General features: G+C 38.0%; 1 protein-coding gene across 2 annotated transcripts in view; it reads left to right on the forward strand.

The window, feature by feature from the left end:
• The window catches only part of ADK (adenosine kinase), a 299,743-nt gene that overhangs the window by 269,710 nt on the left and 11,984 nt on the right, over window positions 1-18,049 (forward strand). For both annotated transcript variants that reach the window (XM_034065123.1, XM_034065124.1), the window contains exon 10: window positions 10,452-10,538. In XM_034065123.1, coding sequence (XP_033921014.1) covers window positions 10,452-10,538 — 87 coding nt within the window. The remainder of the gene's footprint in view (window positions 1-10,451; window positions 10,539-18,049) is intronic.

An 18,049-nucleotide genomic window follows, 5' to 3' on the forward strand; every position in this document is an offset into this window, starting at 1 on the left:
TTGTGCCAGTACAGCCCAGCTTGTTTCAGACCTCTTTTCTCTATTATCATATCAATTGAGTCAGCTCATAGTAGACAAAGCAAGGTTATGGGAACCACCTAGAGCATCATGCACCATTAAACATCAATGCAGCATACATGAACATCTGCAACAACGATCTTATTAACAGAGGGTATAACGGAAGGCAATAAACAGCTTTCTCAGTCACTTAATTGTAAAAAATTTAATAACCTAATACTTGAATTATTTATCAACAGCAAGTTGGTCAAAAATCGTGCAATTGTGGTGGGTTACATTACAATACCTATTTCACATTGTAAATCACTACAAAAACATGAAAATCCATTTGTGAGCAGTTAAACACTACAGTTAGAGTGCTAAACATGCAATTTTCTTTTAATCTTCGGTTCATCATGGAATGTAAAGATCTGCTTTTTGCGCTGCATTTTTTGTATCTGGCTAAAATCAAATATTAAAAAATAAAGATTGTTTTGGGATTTCCTGCCTAACTAGACAGTTTAAATATTTCCAAAATCAAGGCACAGCTGTTTTGTTGTGAAAAGTAGAATACAAAAACCATAAAGTGGTCTTTGTGTATGCAACCAAAACACATTTGGAGAAACAAAGCAAAATGTATTATATATTTATACTGGCTGTGTATCATGCTGGGTTTTGAAGTAATCACTGCGCTGCTCTAGAAGATGAGAGCATGTGAAGTTGTGATCTCAAATGGCTTAGGGAAATTAATACAGACAACAAAATATGTTAGAAACTGATGATAAAGAGGAACAAGTTTTGGTTATTCAAGGCCAAACCAAACTGCTAGGGATAGGCTAGGGCTGGAGCACACCCTTTGCTGGAAACAGATGAACTGGTGGGGAGTGTCAGCCCTCCTTTCCTTGGAGACTGGGGCACTGGTGGCTTCCCTGCATTTGGTTACCAGGGAGCTGGAGACCTACTCATAAAAGGTTAGAGCTGCAGGAGGAGAGCACCACTCTTCTGATTTCAGCCCAAATGTGCAAAAGGTACAGGTATTTAAGAATAAAATCAGAAAAAGGAAATAAGACACTGGATGAGTAAAACAGTATGGGCTCAAAGGTCAAGTTTGACAAGTGCATTCAGCTGAAGAACCTGCTCCAATCATTAGTCTGCTCCCAAGCAACTTTGCTCCTTCCTGGCACCCTCTGCTCCTACCTCTGCCACCACCGAGTATCAGCTATCAGATCAGATTTGTATTGATATGGAAAAAGAATGAGGCCTTCTACATTTTTGTTGGCATAAAAATCCAGACTGCACTGGGATTGTTGGCTACAATCAGCCTCAGGGTCTCCAGTAGACAACTCAGTCATTTCTCTATCAGTAGGAATCAACAGGCAAACAGGAAAGCTTGGGGGGAAAGACAGTAAGCAGCAAAGGATTGGTACAACTATGAATTTGGCAAACTGAGAGTTACAGAAGTCAATTTTGTTTCCATTTTGAAAAGGGGAGTTCCTCAAGGAAAAGAGGGCAAAAAAGTAGGCACTATGAATAACCATTAAGTATACATTTTACATTAAAATGCTTCTAAAAGGAACAACTAACAACTATTTTCCAATTTTTTTCCACATTTTTAAGTTACAATTTTCTGTAGGCTATCCAGTGGTTGTGCCTACATATCTGTCTGATTTTTAAAGCACTCTCTGCTTCTTGCCTTTCTTTGTAACTTTTCATAGCTTAATGATACCAGCAGACTGGCCGCATTTTATTGACACATATCTGTTTGCTTGCTTACCAACCTCACTTTCCAGATTGGAAACTCTTCAGAGCAGGAAACCTTTTTTTTTACATTTTTCTTCTAACACACATCTTGCTGATTATCTTGACAAAATGAGAATACAGATGAGGTTTAAAAGATCACAAGTTGAACTTGGCTATGCGTGCCAACTAAAGTTTAATTAATTTTAGGATGTTTTACTGCTTCTATAAAGAAGATCAATGTGTTTGGTTCTCGGGTCAAAACAGCTGAAAACTGAATGATTCAGCAATTTAATACTGCAGAAATAAAACTTTGAAGCAAAGTAACTGAGAGTGACAGGCGATGGTAGGAGTTTGACGTGGTTCTGCAGAGATAGAGGCTGGAGATTTTTAATTTGTCTGCTAGGTTAGTTATTTTGGGTTTGTCAAGCAGCCTGGTTTTATAGCATTGGGGTTCACTTTAAATGACAGTGTATGCACTGTAAAGCCTGTTTTGTTACCTTTATGAGTGCCTATATGCTACTACCATGCTTTAAGGTGCTTGTTATGCAAACATACAATTCAAGAGCTCTTGCTGGAAACTGTCAAAACTGCTGTTACAATAACTGCATCCAAATGCCAAACTAACTCATTATGTAGTCAATAATTGTATAAATTCAGGGCTTGCATAATTTACATTAAAATGTATGTGATATTGTTTTGAAAGGTGGTAGGCTGACCATTCTGCTTACAGCAATTTTTAGGTAATTCTTTTAAACTGATCAAGTGATGCTACAGAGATCATAGTTTGGGGTATTTAGTTACCTAAGAAATTACTTGCCACTAAGGCAGGGGAAAACTAAATTACTTCATTTGGGGCCAAATTCTCTTTCTAGATTGGCATAATGTTTAAAGAATTCCAGTAAAAACAGTGGAGTTGCCTGTTTTTAACTAACATTTTAAGAGCAGAATATTTTCCCATTTAGACTAGAACAAATTTCAGCCTCCACTGCAGTGACATCTTCTAATAGATTTAAAACCTGCAAAACCCTGAGAAAATTCATTTAGCAAGCATGTTTCATTCTTCAAAAATAAATAAGCAGTCTGGGGAGAGCTTAATTAAAGGTAACACAGAATTTACAAATAGAGCGTGTGAAGAGAAAGGTAATTGTAAAAGCTCAGCAGCAGAGTTCAGGGTTAGAAGGATGAAAAACTAGGATTTCTATGTGTAATTTGGATATTTAAAGGCAATGCTGTAGAATGTCTGTGGTGTAACTGCCTCAGCAGTGGCCAGCTACTATCCAATTAACTGCAATTTTTTCTTTTTAAGGAGAAATATATGTATACATTAACTTATTTTTAGTAATGTTTCTGGGGAAGGATGTCTCTTTCATTCCAATGGACTGATTTTATTTATGAAACTAAATATAAATTCTCCCAGAAGAAAAAGCTCCTTCGGAGCTGCTCTGTAGTGACCTAATGCTCACTCCTTCTCTTTTCAGTCTTACTGATGCTCAAGTAAAATAGAAGTGCCTTGGGCCCATTTCTGCCTCCACTGACAACCCATGCTTCTCAGATTATCATGTAGCATAAAAAAAGCTGTCATGTAACATGGCATTTATTTAAATGATGTGATTTCTGTGTTCACCACTCTGAAACTGAGGTATAGCTAAGAAAGCTGGCAAGTTTTGACAGGCTTGTTTGCCCCACTAGGGCAATATGCTTAATGTATAAAAAAATCTGAGGCATAATACAGGTTTTTGTCCTGCTCAAAACCAAATTATAATGTGTTTTTCTCTTTTTTTGGTTTTTTTTTTTAGCCAATGCTCTCAAGCTTTTGGATAGGGATTGCTTTGACCTAATTATACATTGATATTTGTCAGAAAATTCTCAAATAGGACAGTGTTTTGATGGTCCAGCTATGCAGTGGTTTAAAATGTATCTGTAGAATTCCATGAGATGAAGTACATACGTGCATTCCTACTAATGTGCAGGGTTTGCTTTCTGAGCTGAAAGATGCTTCATTTTTGCACAGTACCCATACCCACGTTCAGAAGGTTGAAGAGCATGCATGAGCTCAAACGTATGTGTCTGTGTAACTTGAACATTCATATGTGATATATTCTTTACATTAGATGCTGACATTCTGTCATCATTTGCGTGTTTTCAATTCTTGAGCTACCTATTTATGGATTGAAATGGATTTGTTTGTATTTCCTTTTCCCATATGCAGCTCAAAAAATAATAGGGTTTTTGGGGGGGTCCGGGGGATTATACAGAAGGATCAAATAAGGCAGAGTGGCCAAACCAAGACACTTAGGATTTACAGTGCAGGAAGAAATTATTATGTTTATTAATATCCAAGTCCAGATCTGGTTTTGTGTCACCCTGTACTTTCACTGGTGTGGCCAGGCACGCTGCAGTAGAGCATGCTCTTCATAGAGACTAGGATCCTACAGTTCATGGGGTTTGTTTACTGTAACCCATCTCTTCTGTCTTCAGGACTGATTTTGATATGAGCTCTTCATAGGTATTCCAAGACAGTCATTGTGTTGTACCAATGAAACATCTGCAGAAGCTTTCTTAATTTTGGTGCCTGTGTCTTCACACCCTTTGCCTTTTCCGAGTTCTCAACCTCTTTCCTGGTCTGGACAGTGATCACAGGAAAAGGATTTAGTTCTGAACACTACCTTATGTCTCCAGCAGCCATGCCGAGCTAGAGGAGTGCATTTTCTGGCAGTTCAGTGGGCGCAGTTTCAGCTCCCTCTGAAAACTGTGCCCAGCGGGCAAATGGCAATACTCATGTGTGCTCAGAAAGGCTTTTTCAACAGAGTTCATTGCCATTCTAAGCCTTAAACATTGTGACACATGCCAGAAAAATTCAGCAGCTTGTTCTTTAGGGCAGTTTTGTTATATATGTATGCATATATATATGTATGTATTTTTAAAATGTATTAGCAGCAAACTGAAACAAAACTAGTATTTTCTGTTGATCTTTTACACATGGTCACAGTTGTTTGTTTACTTGCACAAACAAAGAATTATTTAATATGAGAAATAAAGTAGAGCTTCAGCTCATGGAACTGGCAGTAAGAATATAGAAAATGCTGATGCTTAAGTGGTTCCCACACCTTTTATAAAGTAAACAAAACACATTTTGGCCTATAGAAGCTATTAGTGAGTTTACACTTGTGAGTAGATACAGAGCTCTGAGTCTAATCTCATACTGGTATAAATCAAGAGTTATTTCAAAGGAGTTGTGTTGAATTAACAGCCATGCAGACAGAATCATAGATAGGTTCAGAGACTATACACTGGGTGCAAAAATAGGATTTAATTTTACATCATTGCTAATAGTTGATGTGTATGAGTGTACGAGTTCTTTTGGAGGAACCTTTTTTCCCCTATTAACTCTAATCCCATGAATCACAATTTAGTGAGATACTATGAATACAACTTCTGAATAAAAATACTCTTAACTGGATAATGGGACAATGTGTATGTCTGAAGAGAACTATAAAGGGAAGACAAGTCTCACTGAACATCTTTGGATTAACTTTACCTCCTAGGAGAGAGGGAAAATGGGGTCTGCACACTGTTACTTCCCGTACAGGTATCTATAGGACCATGAGTAGAGCCAGAGAATGTTCAAAGTCCTTGGTATCATATTCCTGCTCTTTTTCTACTTAAATTGAACCAGCTGACTCTGAGAGACAGTACTTAGCATCCTGGCCAACACAGCTATATGTACTTACTTTTGCTTAGCAAGCTGCAAAGAGAACTTTAGCCGGATTACACTACTTGGGTCTTTTATTATGGAAATAAATTAATATTTGTATTAATTATATCATACTACAGATATATAAATGCTTCTAAATGACAGCTACTCTATAACTTGTTAAGGGTAACATCATCGTTTGTTGTAGCAATAAGGGCTTAACTTCTATATTGCTAGTTACAAGATTTTCTTGGATGCATGTTGAATTCATTAGAAGACTGCATCATTTGTTGTGTATTATTAAAATATTTGGTTAGAAAGATCCTGAAGCATGTGGCTGACTTGCATCTCACTTGTTATGCTATTTAGCTCCATTGACTTCCACAAATAAATTCCTTATTTTTCTGACAAGCCGTACATAGCTACAGCACCAGGCCAAAAAATGCACAGAACTAGATGGAGGAGAGAGGAGATGTTGCTATGCAAAACAAGGGAAACTTAACATGCACACAGTAAGTGCCAGGGGGGCTGGAGTGTTCATCCAGTACAGCTATCTGAGAGTCCCTGCCTGAAAATGCAGAATCTCATTCTGTTTGCTTAGAAATGACAGGTTGGATCAGCACTGCCAGATATGAAATATATCATCACTGGAAGTCTTAAGGATTTCTAACCAGGGGTTCAGCATGCACTGCCGTGCTCCACATTGCCTTGTAAGTTTAGACAGTGCTGTGCTGATATGGTGGGAGAGTTGCAATATGTATTTGATATACATTACCGAGTGTGGTATCTTTGTGTGAAGTACAGCAAAATGGCATTTTTTACCTAGAAAAAAAGAAAAAAAAAACAGGAAAAGTGGTGTTATTCTATGATTTTTAGAGATGAACCAATGTGCAGAACAGGTACAGAGACTTGGAGCCTATAGACTTATGGGTTCTACTTTCTGGAGAGAAGTAAAAGCCCATTACATGGGCTTCTTTCAAATACTTTTCTCATTACTTCGTACCTTATAGCTGCCCAGAAACATTTATAGGTTTTGAGTTCAGGTTTCTATGTTCTGTGAAGTTCTTCCTGTCTTCCCCCAACCTCTCCCCTCCTTTCTTTTCATCTGCTTTTGGCCCTTGATCTAAAGAAAATTAGAGAGGATAGAGGTGGGGAGGAGATGGGACAGAACTCTGTTTCACAGTTGTTTCTTTCTTTTACAAGTTAAATCTCACCAAAAAAAAACATGAATGTGTCTCCATCTTTTAAGCATCTGTCCTATCACTGCCAGCCCATGGATCAAAAGATTAGCTGAGGAAATAGCTACACATTTTTGTATGTATTTTAGGGCTCCCTTCTTCCTTTTATTTTAATACAGAAGTAAGGACACTCCAACATGTTGCCCATAAGAGTTCTGTTACAGGTAATTAAATGTAAGTTTACACATTTAATCTACTTTCAAGAGCAAGAGAGACTGGTAAATGACCCAGTTAAGGAAAGTACTCCGCCTAATTGGATGTAATGTTTGTTTGCTGGTGTTTATTACTGTACTAAGAGTAGACTTGTAGTCTGTGATTCTAATTTGGTTTAAAGACAGACCTGTAGTATATGCAGCTATCATCAGAGTCCGATTGTTTCAGTTAACATCATGAAACAGGTTTGTGTTCATTTGGGAGCTGAAATTTATTAGAATGGAAAGAACACTGTTTTCTCAGTTAATATTGCTCTCCAGTCATCTCTCCTGGCTCTTTTACCCACAAAAATATCTTAAGATTGATATGCTAGTGCATATTTTCACTTGAGTAGAATATAGATTTCACATTTCTATGTATGTAATGCAACAAGTTAGCAGTGATTAAATTTACCAGTAAGCTGATTCCTTCTGATTTATTTGTAACTATTGTCTTCAGCCTGTGACATCAGCCCATTAAAGTTTGATTTTGAGATTTTCTGTGTAATTCTAGAAGAGTTGAGATCCTCTCTAACATAAAATCATTGAGAGTTGAATTGGAGATTCTAACATTTTAGATTTCATTAATGCTTGTTACTAAAACTTCTCTAATTATAGACACCTTGTTGCAATTTGCACTCACAATTCTGGGCTTCCAGGAAATTATATCCAAGTGGAATGTGTTGTATCCCCGGGTGTGTATCACAGAAGATATCTGTTGCTTAAAAATAGAACACTGGATTTTATGCCCAGAGGAGCAGCACTTGGACTTCAAAACACTTACGTAATTATTCTTTATTTCATAAGCTCTCAGAATGATAAATGAAATCAGAACTGACTTTGAAAAGCAAGGCCACTGATGACCAGTGCACTTAGCCAAGGTGTCTCTGTGTTCACTATGATGGATTCAGGAGTTTTATATCATAGATCACACACGAAAATGAAGTTAAAGCAACATTAAAGTCACAAAAGCAAGGATATTCAGAATAGAGACTTCTGCTTCATCTTAATTCACCCGGCTATGCCTAGTTGTTACAGAACACAGATTGGTAAGGTATGTTAACTATTTTTATGCTATGACACAGACATAAGGTAATTTAATGGCAGCTTTAATTCTGTCTTCACTTATTGTGAAGGAAAGGAAAAAACAATCACCTCTATTATTTTCTTGTATCTTTCAGTATGTGTTATTATTAGCAATAGCTTAGTAGACTCTACTGTGCTAGTAAAAGTTCTCCTAAGGTCATAGAAAGATCTTATGCCTGTTGGATGTGTGCAGATGGTAATGTCTTTATAATGCAGTATGTGTTCCAAAGCCATGCTGGCTTCTTCTGAAACTTCAGTAATTCAAAATATGAGATTATTGCTCCTCTTGAAAATACCTAAAGTTATAGAGACAGAAAGTATGACCCAGGTAGAGATGTAAAACTGTGATTGGGGGGAGGGGAAAAATGTTCTCATACCAGCTGAATTCCTTGATGTATTTGGGTTCTTAGACTTACTACATCTACTGCAGAAACAATAGAATAAGAGCTCATAGTGCAGTACTTACCTGCAAGTACTAGAGGGAGCTGAGGGAAGGAATCAAGACAGAGGAAGAAAAGAAGGGAGAAAGATGATGGTGAAAACTCATTTCTGTTAGTCTGCTTGAATCTTACGTGATTCCAATCCCCATTTGCAGCATTTGAAATATAATGTCTGTGTATTATTCACTCTCTTTGCCCAAACACACACATTTGTATGCATATGCTAGTGTCTGCTGTGTATTTAACATAGAACATCTGTGTGTGCCCATGCACACTTGGGAAGGAAACAGGTTAGTTTATTATAATGTGTCTTCAACAGAGTTATTGTTTTGTTCATTGTTTTAGTATTATCTAGAACAAATCAGATATACCTTCTTATGAAATGGATGAATTCACTCTGCTCATCTGGCAGAGTTTAAAGACCTCTCTTTCTTGATTTCCAATTCAAATTAATCCTGTTAAAATCACTAAAAAACATTGCTCTTGAAGACTATCTTAAGAGCACAACACAGCATTGAAGCATGTTTCTAAATAGCTTTCTTAACAGGATAGAGGACCGAGAACTGACTGAAGCCTTTTCTTTAATTGGAATATTCATCTTATGTTTTTCATTACACTTTTTCCTTTGCCTCTCATGGATGGTTGTTGCTAATGCTCCCCTCCCCTCCTGGTGGGCCAGCCAACAGTTCCCTCTGGAGGCAGCATCATTATATCTGCCTGGTTCACTTAGCAGCAGATGGTGAAGAGCAGTAGAGCTGATACACTGCATTTCACAGAAACCAGGATCCTTCTGGTACCACTGCAGCACACACAGACTTGCCTGATTTGAGACTGTGAATTCTTTATATGCCTCCCAAACTAGGTTTCCTTGTTTGCTACTGTGTACGTCAGTATAAGAGTGATTTTTATGATCTGCTCTGTTGCTGGACAGTGAAGAAGCTGCTCATCTCCAGCTTTCAGCTACTGGAGTGTCTATTTCCCATTTTATTTCTATTTTTACCAAAAATTAAAAGAAAACAGCTCTGATGGTTTTCATTTTCACTGGTTGACAGGCTTTTCTTCCCCCTCCCCTTTTTTTAATTCCTGCTGTCTGCCAAAGGACAATCTGTTTGCTCTGAGACAGTTTAATGCATACTGACTACCAGAGGCAGAACTTCCATTGGCTCTGTTACAGGGGTAATTTACACTTTAACAAGGTATTGTGACAAGGTGGTAATTATATTTTTATCACGTCATTATGACATTACCACCTGGAAAGCCATAGCTGATTAATTAGTGGCATATATTAAATTTATAACCCTAGAACTCTAAAGTTATCATACCTAAGTGGTGTAATTATGTTGAACTGTGGTGTGGCAGTGAACTGGAGGTGAAGATGCCGAGTATCCACCCATTGCAATGGGTTTAACGAGTGCCAGTAGAGGGCAGGGAGCTGCAGAGAAGGAAATATTTAAAAAGCAATGCTAAGGAAGAGGATGAAGTCATTGAAATCTTGAAACCAAATCTAGTCAGATGGCAAGCTGCAAAGCTTCTTACATATGTGGGGGTTTTTAAAAGATGTCATTTGAGAGCACTTTGATTTACACTAGTTTCTGCTTTTTAATTCACAGCTTTATTTAAGTTAGTTCATGTGCATTTTGGTGTTTACAGCGCAGCAATTTCTGTTGAACTTTTAGAGGCTTGGACTGGCCATTCTGGAGACTACATCACCTCTCTGCAACTAATAAGAAGCTTTTTCATCAGGATGGGTTTTTCTTAGTCTTGTCCATATGTTTTATGTTTTTCCTTCCGATTTTTTTCCTCTTGCCCTTAATAATAGGAGATAAAAGAAATGAGGCTGGAAGCAATTAATGAAAATGTCCCAACAAATAGCTTGATCAAGTATGTTCCTGTATCCCTATGCAGTAAATACAGACAGAATTATAAAACAAATCTATTTTTATCCAAATTGTCATGTTAAAGGTCAGAGCTCCAGTTTTGAATTGCTTTGATTTTCACTGTTTGTTTTCCTTTTCAAAGTCATATTTCCAAGTAACTTATGTTTTATTCTCCTCTTCCACGGCAGAAAATGAAGTGACTACTTTCCCTGTGTTGGTGAGTGATCAGAGTGAAATTGTGGATACCAATGGAGCTGGAGATGCATTTGTTGGAGGTATTTCTTACTTCTTTCTCTTGTTTGGAGATTATCATATTTTTCTCTCTGTATAAAATCTACCATTTTTTCATTTAACTGTCCTTCAGAATGAGCATCAGTCTTTTAGAGCTTTTCTCTGCATCCGGAAGTTATATGATTTAATTAAGTTCTGATTTTCAAAGAGAAAGTGTGTTCTATTACTTCAAAAATAATATGCCATTATGCTGTACTCTGGTAGTTTTCATGAGATTAATTGTATCTGTCAGACTGTTGCATAAACAAGCTGCATCAAGTACTATATAGTGTACAGAAATCCCTCCTGGCTTAAATGTTAACACATTGTTGTTCTTTAAAACAGGTTGTAGTGAATATTAAACAGTATGTTAATAAGTGAGCATAATGTCTTTTGATCATGTCAATTCTGGTAGAACATCTGCTTCCAATACAATTATTTGGACATCAGTAAAGAACACAAAGGGTTAATTTGTTAAAACAAACCCAGAAAATATCTGGCATTGCTTAATATCCATTTGCAAACTTACTATTTTTTTTGGCACAAGCTCTAAGGAAAATAAAGAGGATGTTATGTCTATGCCTGTTTTAAAAAATTATTCAATATAAGCCAAAACCAGTCTAATCCAAAAGTTCTGTCACTCATTGTAACCTTTATACATGTAGTTCTGTGATGCACTATTGCATCCTGAAAGCTCTAATATCCAGTACCTTGTAGCTCTAAGGAGCTCCATTAGTCACTAATTTACTGGAAACATTACCAAAGAGACTTTATAAATAGAATTGCAGTGCTCAGTCTTGTAGCTATGAAGGGGATAACAAGCAGAGTGTTACCAAAGTCAAGCTTCAGAATTGTGTCCTGCTTCAAGAAAATATTCAACATAAACTTAGTCTTCCATCCTTAATATACCACTTACACCAGTAAATTTTCAGTATATCCTTAAATATGGCTGAAAATAGGAATGTTATTACTCGTTGCTTTGGTGCTTTTTGAATCAAAAAGAACAGAACTAGAGGGAAACACTTTAGGTCATATTATTCATACAACTTTTAGTGCACGCTTGTCACTTTGTTGTTCATAAATGAAACAAGGCTAAATTAGAGCCAGTAACAGCACCTGTAATGTTCAGGTGCTTGTCCTTGTATACCTGTGCTCTGTGTATCAGCTGTGCCACTAAACTTCTGTTCTTGCCTACTTTGCTTTCAGATCCTAAAGAGAAAGTAATAGTGGGATGGGCACAGGTGGGGTACGTGGTAGACACCAACCAAGCTTTGCCTTAGCAGGAAGCAGCTTTTCATGTGTCTGTTATGTTTATCTCAGGCTGTATTGATTCTCAGTTCTTCAGAATTTAGGCATTTGGAAATAAGGGCTTTTTTTTATTTTTTTAATAATTCTACTTTTGTTCTTTCCTAGTGTAGCTGTAGGAAGACTATTGCAACTAAATAATGGGGTTTTAAGCACTGCCTGCTCTTTCCTAACCCTTCCTCTTTAAATTATATCCTTTTCCCTGGTACAGTCATAGTTGCTGTTTTTCTGTGGAAGGGCTAAAGTGTTAACTTTAGTAATTATACAGAACATTTTGAATGGAAAGCCTGATATAAGCCACATCAGATTCTATTCCAAACTGCTACTGTCCACCAGCAGTGTAAGGAGTTCAGGAACATCCTGTCAGGCTGATCTTGGATCAGATGCAAGATTCATTACTCCAAGGGGAAAAATTGTGCGGAAAATGCTAAATCCTATTGGGAAGAAAATAAAGAAGGAAAGTAAAAAGGTCTCTAAAAGGTCAACACTCCTTTGTCATTCTAAGTCTGTTGAGATAATGTGTCTGGATACAGTAAGCTTCAGTGTATTTGGGGTAACCTTAATGAAGTTCCTGTATTGCCATTTATAAAGATGTGTTATTTTTCTCAGTTCCACCAAGGTGTCAGATGCTTTTGGTATGGCGCTCAAGTGCAGTTCAGTGACAGCATGGCATTGTACAGTTCTCCCTTGATACCAGGGACAGAAAGGACCTCAGCTGGTTTTTTCCTCTGTAGTGGAAGTTGGCTCAGCAGTTGAAACCTTACTGCAGTTAGACACTTAAACTGAGTATCAGTATGTGAGCTTAGGTTCTTGTTGCATGCTGTTTCTTTTTGCTGTGACTCAAAGCAACATGAACCTCAGAATGTCCATAGTTCTTCTGTTAGCTTCTGAGATATCTTAGTTTTGCTCTGTCACCCCATAAATAATAAATTGGTCATTTATTCTCCTCAGAGAACAGAGTTTCCTGAGTGTAGTCCAGATGGGAGATTTGGGAGTCATAACAGTCTAAATACACAGCTGATTCTAGTCCTTAAATACTGTTGTCTCTTTCTTCATGGAGTCATTTCATTTTCCTTCCCATATATAGGAAATAGGATACTGGACTGGAGAGGCTTTGATTTGGCCTGTGTTTCATTTGAGGGAAATGTCTGTATTCTATCTATATCACACTTTTCACGTGTTTTCAAAGTACGTATTTGCCACAGGAAAAGTTCTTTATTGTCTCCTTGCCAGAAAGCCCTATGCAGTAATGTTGGTAATACTACTCAACATATGTATCTTCTGTAGATTCTAGCATGGAGCCAGATGCAGTGTTATTGTCCTGACAGAATTTTTATAATGGGAATTTTTATATTCTCTTCAGTGTTTTTCCAGCTTCTTTCTTTGATTGAGGTTTTTATCAAGTTGTTACTACCTAGGCAACAGTACGTGTAATGTTTTGATTTTAGTGTCCTTGTAGTAAAATGTTTCAAAATTCATCCCTTAACTAAAAAATGCACTCAGTATTATAATGTAGTCTCCTGGAAACATAGTTCCTGTATTCAAACACCAGAGAACAAGACTCCCATGGCAAAGCTTTCCATACTTCCCTGGGAACGGTGTATTAACATGACTGAACAGCGGTTTTGCTGGAGCAAATGGCTTGGCTGAAAGGGGTTTGTGGGATATAATGAGAACTAACCCCATCACGCAGGATTTATTTTACATTAGGAGGTCAGGTTTGTTAGATTCTATCATATTTTGAAAGGTCTTTAATGGAGGCACTCTCTTCCAGAGTTATAACTCACAGATTGTAAGGAAATGCCTTCTCAGTAATTACACTAACTTGGCAGATCACTCCTCATGTTTCTCCATGTGAAAGTGGAAAATAAGAGCTCTTGTTGTTTGTTTGGGTTTTTTTTTTTCTAGAACCTGTCTAACTACTGAAGGTCTTTAAACTTTTCCATGACTTTAAGGTTTCAAGATAAAGTTTCTGGGCACCTTTAACTCTGTGAGTTGATTCATGAGTTCAGCATTTCTGAATATGAAGCCACTGGCCTCCAAGGAGAACTAGCTCACTCCAACAGCTAGCAACAAGAAATAACCTGCATTCTTCAGCTGAAATATGCTTTCATTAAGTTGCCACCAGGAGTATCTCTGAATTTCTTGCCTCTTACTGCAAGCATTGAGTCATCTGCCACTCAGGCTGGTGCAACCAGCATGAATGAGAAACTGGGTTTTAGCGTTCTTGCAGGTATCTTTATGCTAAAAAGAGTTGTCTAAACAACACTTACAGAGTTTGACCTTTATTGCTTTCCAGCAACAAACTACTACCCTTTAGAACTTTAAGCAGTAATTATTTACTTTGCAGAGTCTCAGCACCTCTCGTGAATTTCAGAGGTACCACAGATTTTTGGTTATAAACCCTGAAATATCCATAAATATAAAGTTTCCACCTCTGGGTTCTGATGACATTGACAAATCACTTGAGCTTTGCTGACATGGCTTATGTCACAAGAGTCCTCTAAATGGAATTACAGCCTTTGTTTGTAGAGCTTGGAAAACATTCTATTAACTTGTTAAATTAACATTTATTTATTTCCAGTTAGCCTCATTTGGAACCTTTGCAATAATGATAATCAAAGCATCTTTAATGGCAGTAAGTGGATTGAAATATGGACCGTTTTACCTTCTTACACTTCCCTTTATGCCATCCTACTCTATTTAGCCAGAGTAGGTCTGCCTTCTGTTCGGGCTCCCCTTTGTCCTTGCCACCGTAACTAATGAAAACAATAAGCATCTTTTCTGATAGCTACTGCCATTGCTCCCTGCAAAATCTCTCCCTAAAATCTGTCTACTCGGTGGAACTGGGTAGAGTTTTCATAATAAATAAATGAATAGAAGAAGGTGTAAAATCAATGTTTCTTCAGGTCCTGCCAATATAAATACATTGACTTGATGATCTACTGTGATTTAGTCATATACTGCATGAAAAATACTAGAGTATGAAATGTAACCACAAATCATTTTAAAGCAGGCTGATTAAGCAGTGACAGAATGATCACAGCAAGTGTATCTTACTTAGCACCATGCTGTAAAGACATTATACCATTCTTAAGGAAAGGAAATCCCAAGATTGAAGGAGCTCTTCATTAAGCATTGTATGGTGCCAAATGTGAACTGATAGTGGTTTGCCTCTGTTGATATCAAAGCTGAGGTCAATGGCTCAAAAACCTGTCAATTTAAAAATCGCATTGTAGCTTTCATGTACCAAGGAGTCTCATAAAGCTGCTAGCTGCAGTTTGAAAGCTACATTCAGAATTGTTTGGTGCACATACTTACAGAATAAGCAGTTCTCTCTGTCTTTCTTGCGAAACCCAGTGTGAATCTTATGAGATGGCCAACTGCTGTCTCAACTATCACAGAACTACTCTGATAGAATTCACAGACAGCAACAAAAGATGAATTGTCCTCTTTTGTACGTGTCCTTGTGTGAGTGTGCCTCATGGCATCCCTGTCTTTTCTTTAGAGACCACAGGGCTTAGTGGAGATACTTCCCTCCTTTTGTTTCTGTTGCCAAACTGGCTCAATAAAGCCATTCCGTCATCTTTGGTGTAGAGGTTAGCTCTAAACATTATTTTTCCATCTTAATCTAAATGCCTCTACAAATCAGATAAATACCTTGGACTCCAAAGAGTTTGCCCAAAGGTTATTACATTGTTTGAATTATAGCCTGTTTTCATGAGGTAAATACGAATTATTTTCTACAGAATGACATCCAGCTTTGGTTTCAGAGCTAAGTAATATTTGGTATACTTCTGCATTATTGAAATGTTAAAATATTATCCTTAAAGTACAACATTCTTTTAATAGATTATACATATACATACATGTATGTTTATAAAAGCACAAGAAATACAAATATATGTTTGCAAAGAACCCCGACTCCACAGAATAACTCCTTATCTTTACTCCTCTACTATGAAAAATGAGATTTAGTAATCTTTTGGGTTTTTTAATAGGTCTGGTTTTGTTTTCCAAACACACAAGTATAACTTTGGAATACCTTGACTGAAGCCAGTAGATTTAAGCAAATATACTATTGATAAAAACTGAAACAGAGTGGAATCCAGGATAATAATTCTTATGCTGTTGTCTGCATAAATCCAGCATTTATATAGGAATCCAGGAATCTTTAAAACAAAAAAACCATCTAGGTGGGATTTAACATGATAGGAGATGGCCCTGTTTTAAGGCAGGGGCTGGAACAAGTGACGTCCAGAGATCCCTTCCAACCTAAATTGTGCTATGGCACAATGAGTTATATTCCTACACGAATTAGGTTCCCAGCTGCCATTTCCTGCTCCTCTGAAAATCCAGCCTCAGTCATCTTCAGAGGACAGTGTTGGTGGCTAAAGAGTAGAAGCTGACAAATTAAAAAATGAAGCTTATACAATGGGAAATCCATCTCAGAATAAATCTGGTAAGGGCAAAGATGGACTGTATTCATGACTTTGTCTATTAAGTCCCTTATGTATTTCATATGTAGGAATTATATAGGTTTGTTGCATGAATAGTTGCTACATAGTGGCTATAGCAGGAGGGCTAAACGTGAAAAAGATCTGATAATGCCTTCAGCAGAGACAGGTGGTTTGAAGTTTGTTGGATTACTAAATTATGACTAAGATTGTGACTATATTAAGGAGAAAATTCTTTAACGCATTTATAGGACCCTTCAGGATTGTGGAGTCATAGAATTATAGAATGCTTAGGGTTGGAAATGACCTTAAGATCATCTAGTTCCAACCTCCCTGCCATGGGCAGGGACACCTCACACTAGACCATGTCGCCCAAGGCTGTGTCCAGCCCAGCCTTGAACACTGCCAGGGATGGAGCATTTACACCTTCTTTGGGTAACTTGTTCCAGTGTCTCAGCACTATAAGTGAAGAGCTTCTTCCTTATATCTGGCCTGAAATTCAACTGTTTAAATTTGAACCTTGTCCTATCACTACAGTCACTAATGAAGAGTTCCCTCATCAGCATCCTTGGAGGCCGCCTTCAGATACTGGAAGGCTGCTATGAGGTCTCCACACAGCCTCCTCTTCTCCAGCCTGAACAGCCCTGACTTTCTCAGCCTGTCTTCATATGGGAGGTGCTGCAGTCCCCTGATCATCCTCGTGGCCTCCTCTGGACTTGTTCCAACAGTTCCATGTCCTTTTTATGTTGAGGACACCAGAACTGCACACAATGCTCCAAGTGAGGTCTCACAAGAGCAGAGTAGAGGGGCAGGATCACCTTCTTTGACCTGCTGGTCACGCTCCTTTTGATGCAGCCCAGGATACGGTTGGCTTTCTGGGCTGTAAGCACACACTGAAGCTGGCTCATGTTCATTTTCTCATTGACCAACACCCCCAAGTCCTTCTCTGCAGGGCTGCTCTGAATCTCTTCTCTGCCCAACCTGTAGCTGTGCCTGGGATTGCTCCGACCCAGGTGTAGGACATTGCACTTGTCATGGTTAAACTTCATGAGGTTGGCATCAGCCCACCTCACAAGTGTGTCAAGGTCCCTCTGGATGGCATTCCTTCCCTCTAGCATAGCAACAGAACCACACAGCTTGGTGTCATCGGCAAACTTGCTGAGGGCACACTCGATTCCATTGTCCATGTCACCAACAAAGATGTTGAACAGGATTGGCCCCAGCACCAATCCCTGAGGGACACCACTCGTTACTGATCTCCAGCCAGACATTGAGCCATTGACCACAACTCTTTGTGTGCAGCCATCCAGCCAGTTCTTTATCCACCAAGTGGTCCACATAGCAAACTGATGTCTAATTCAGAGACAAGGATGTCATGTGGGACAGTGTCAAACGCTTTGCACAAGTCCAGGTAGATGACATCAACTGCTTTGCCCCTGTCCATCAGTTCTGTAACCCAAATAATCTGTTTTCACTAAAAACATTGCAGAGAAATTAAATGTTCCTCTTATTTTATTTTCATCTCTGTATGAATCTCTGTTATAAAAACTCCCCTCCCTCTTGTACTCTCCACCCTAAAACATTTTAGTTTTGTTGAAACAGGAGTTCAAGGAGCTAGGAGCAGTTCTTTACTGAACAGCAGGAATATGATATCAGAAGCTACTTAATTCACTTATGGTGGTTTTTAATTTGTATGAGGTTTTTACACTTGTTTAAGATACCTTGGGAAGTTGTCATCATTGTTTAATCACATT

The sequence above is a fragment of the Melopsittacus undulatus genome, chromosome 8 (assembly GCF_012275295.1).
Source record: "Melopsittacus undulatus isolate bMelUnd1 chromosome 8, bMelUnd1.mat.Z, whole genome shotgun sequence".
Taxonomy (NCBI): Eukaryota; Metazoa; Chordata; class Aves; order Psittaciformes; family Psittaculidae; genus Melopsittacus; species Melopsittacus undulatus.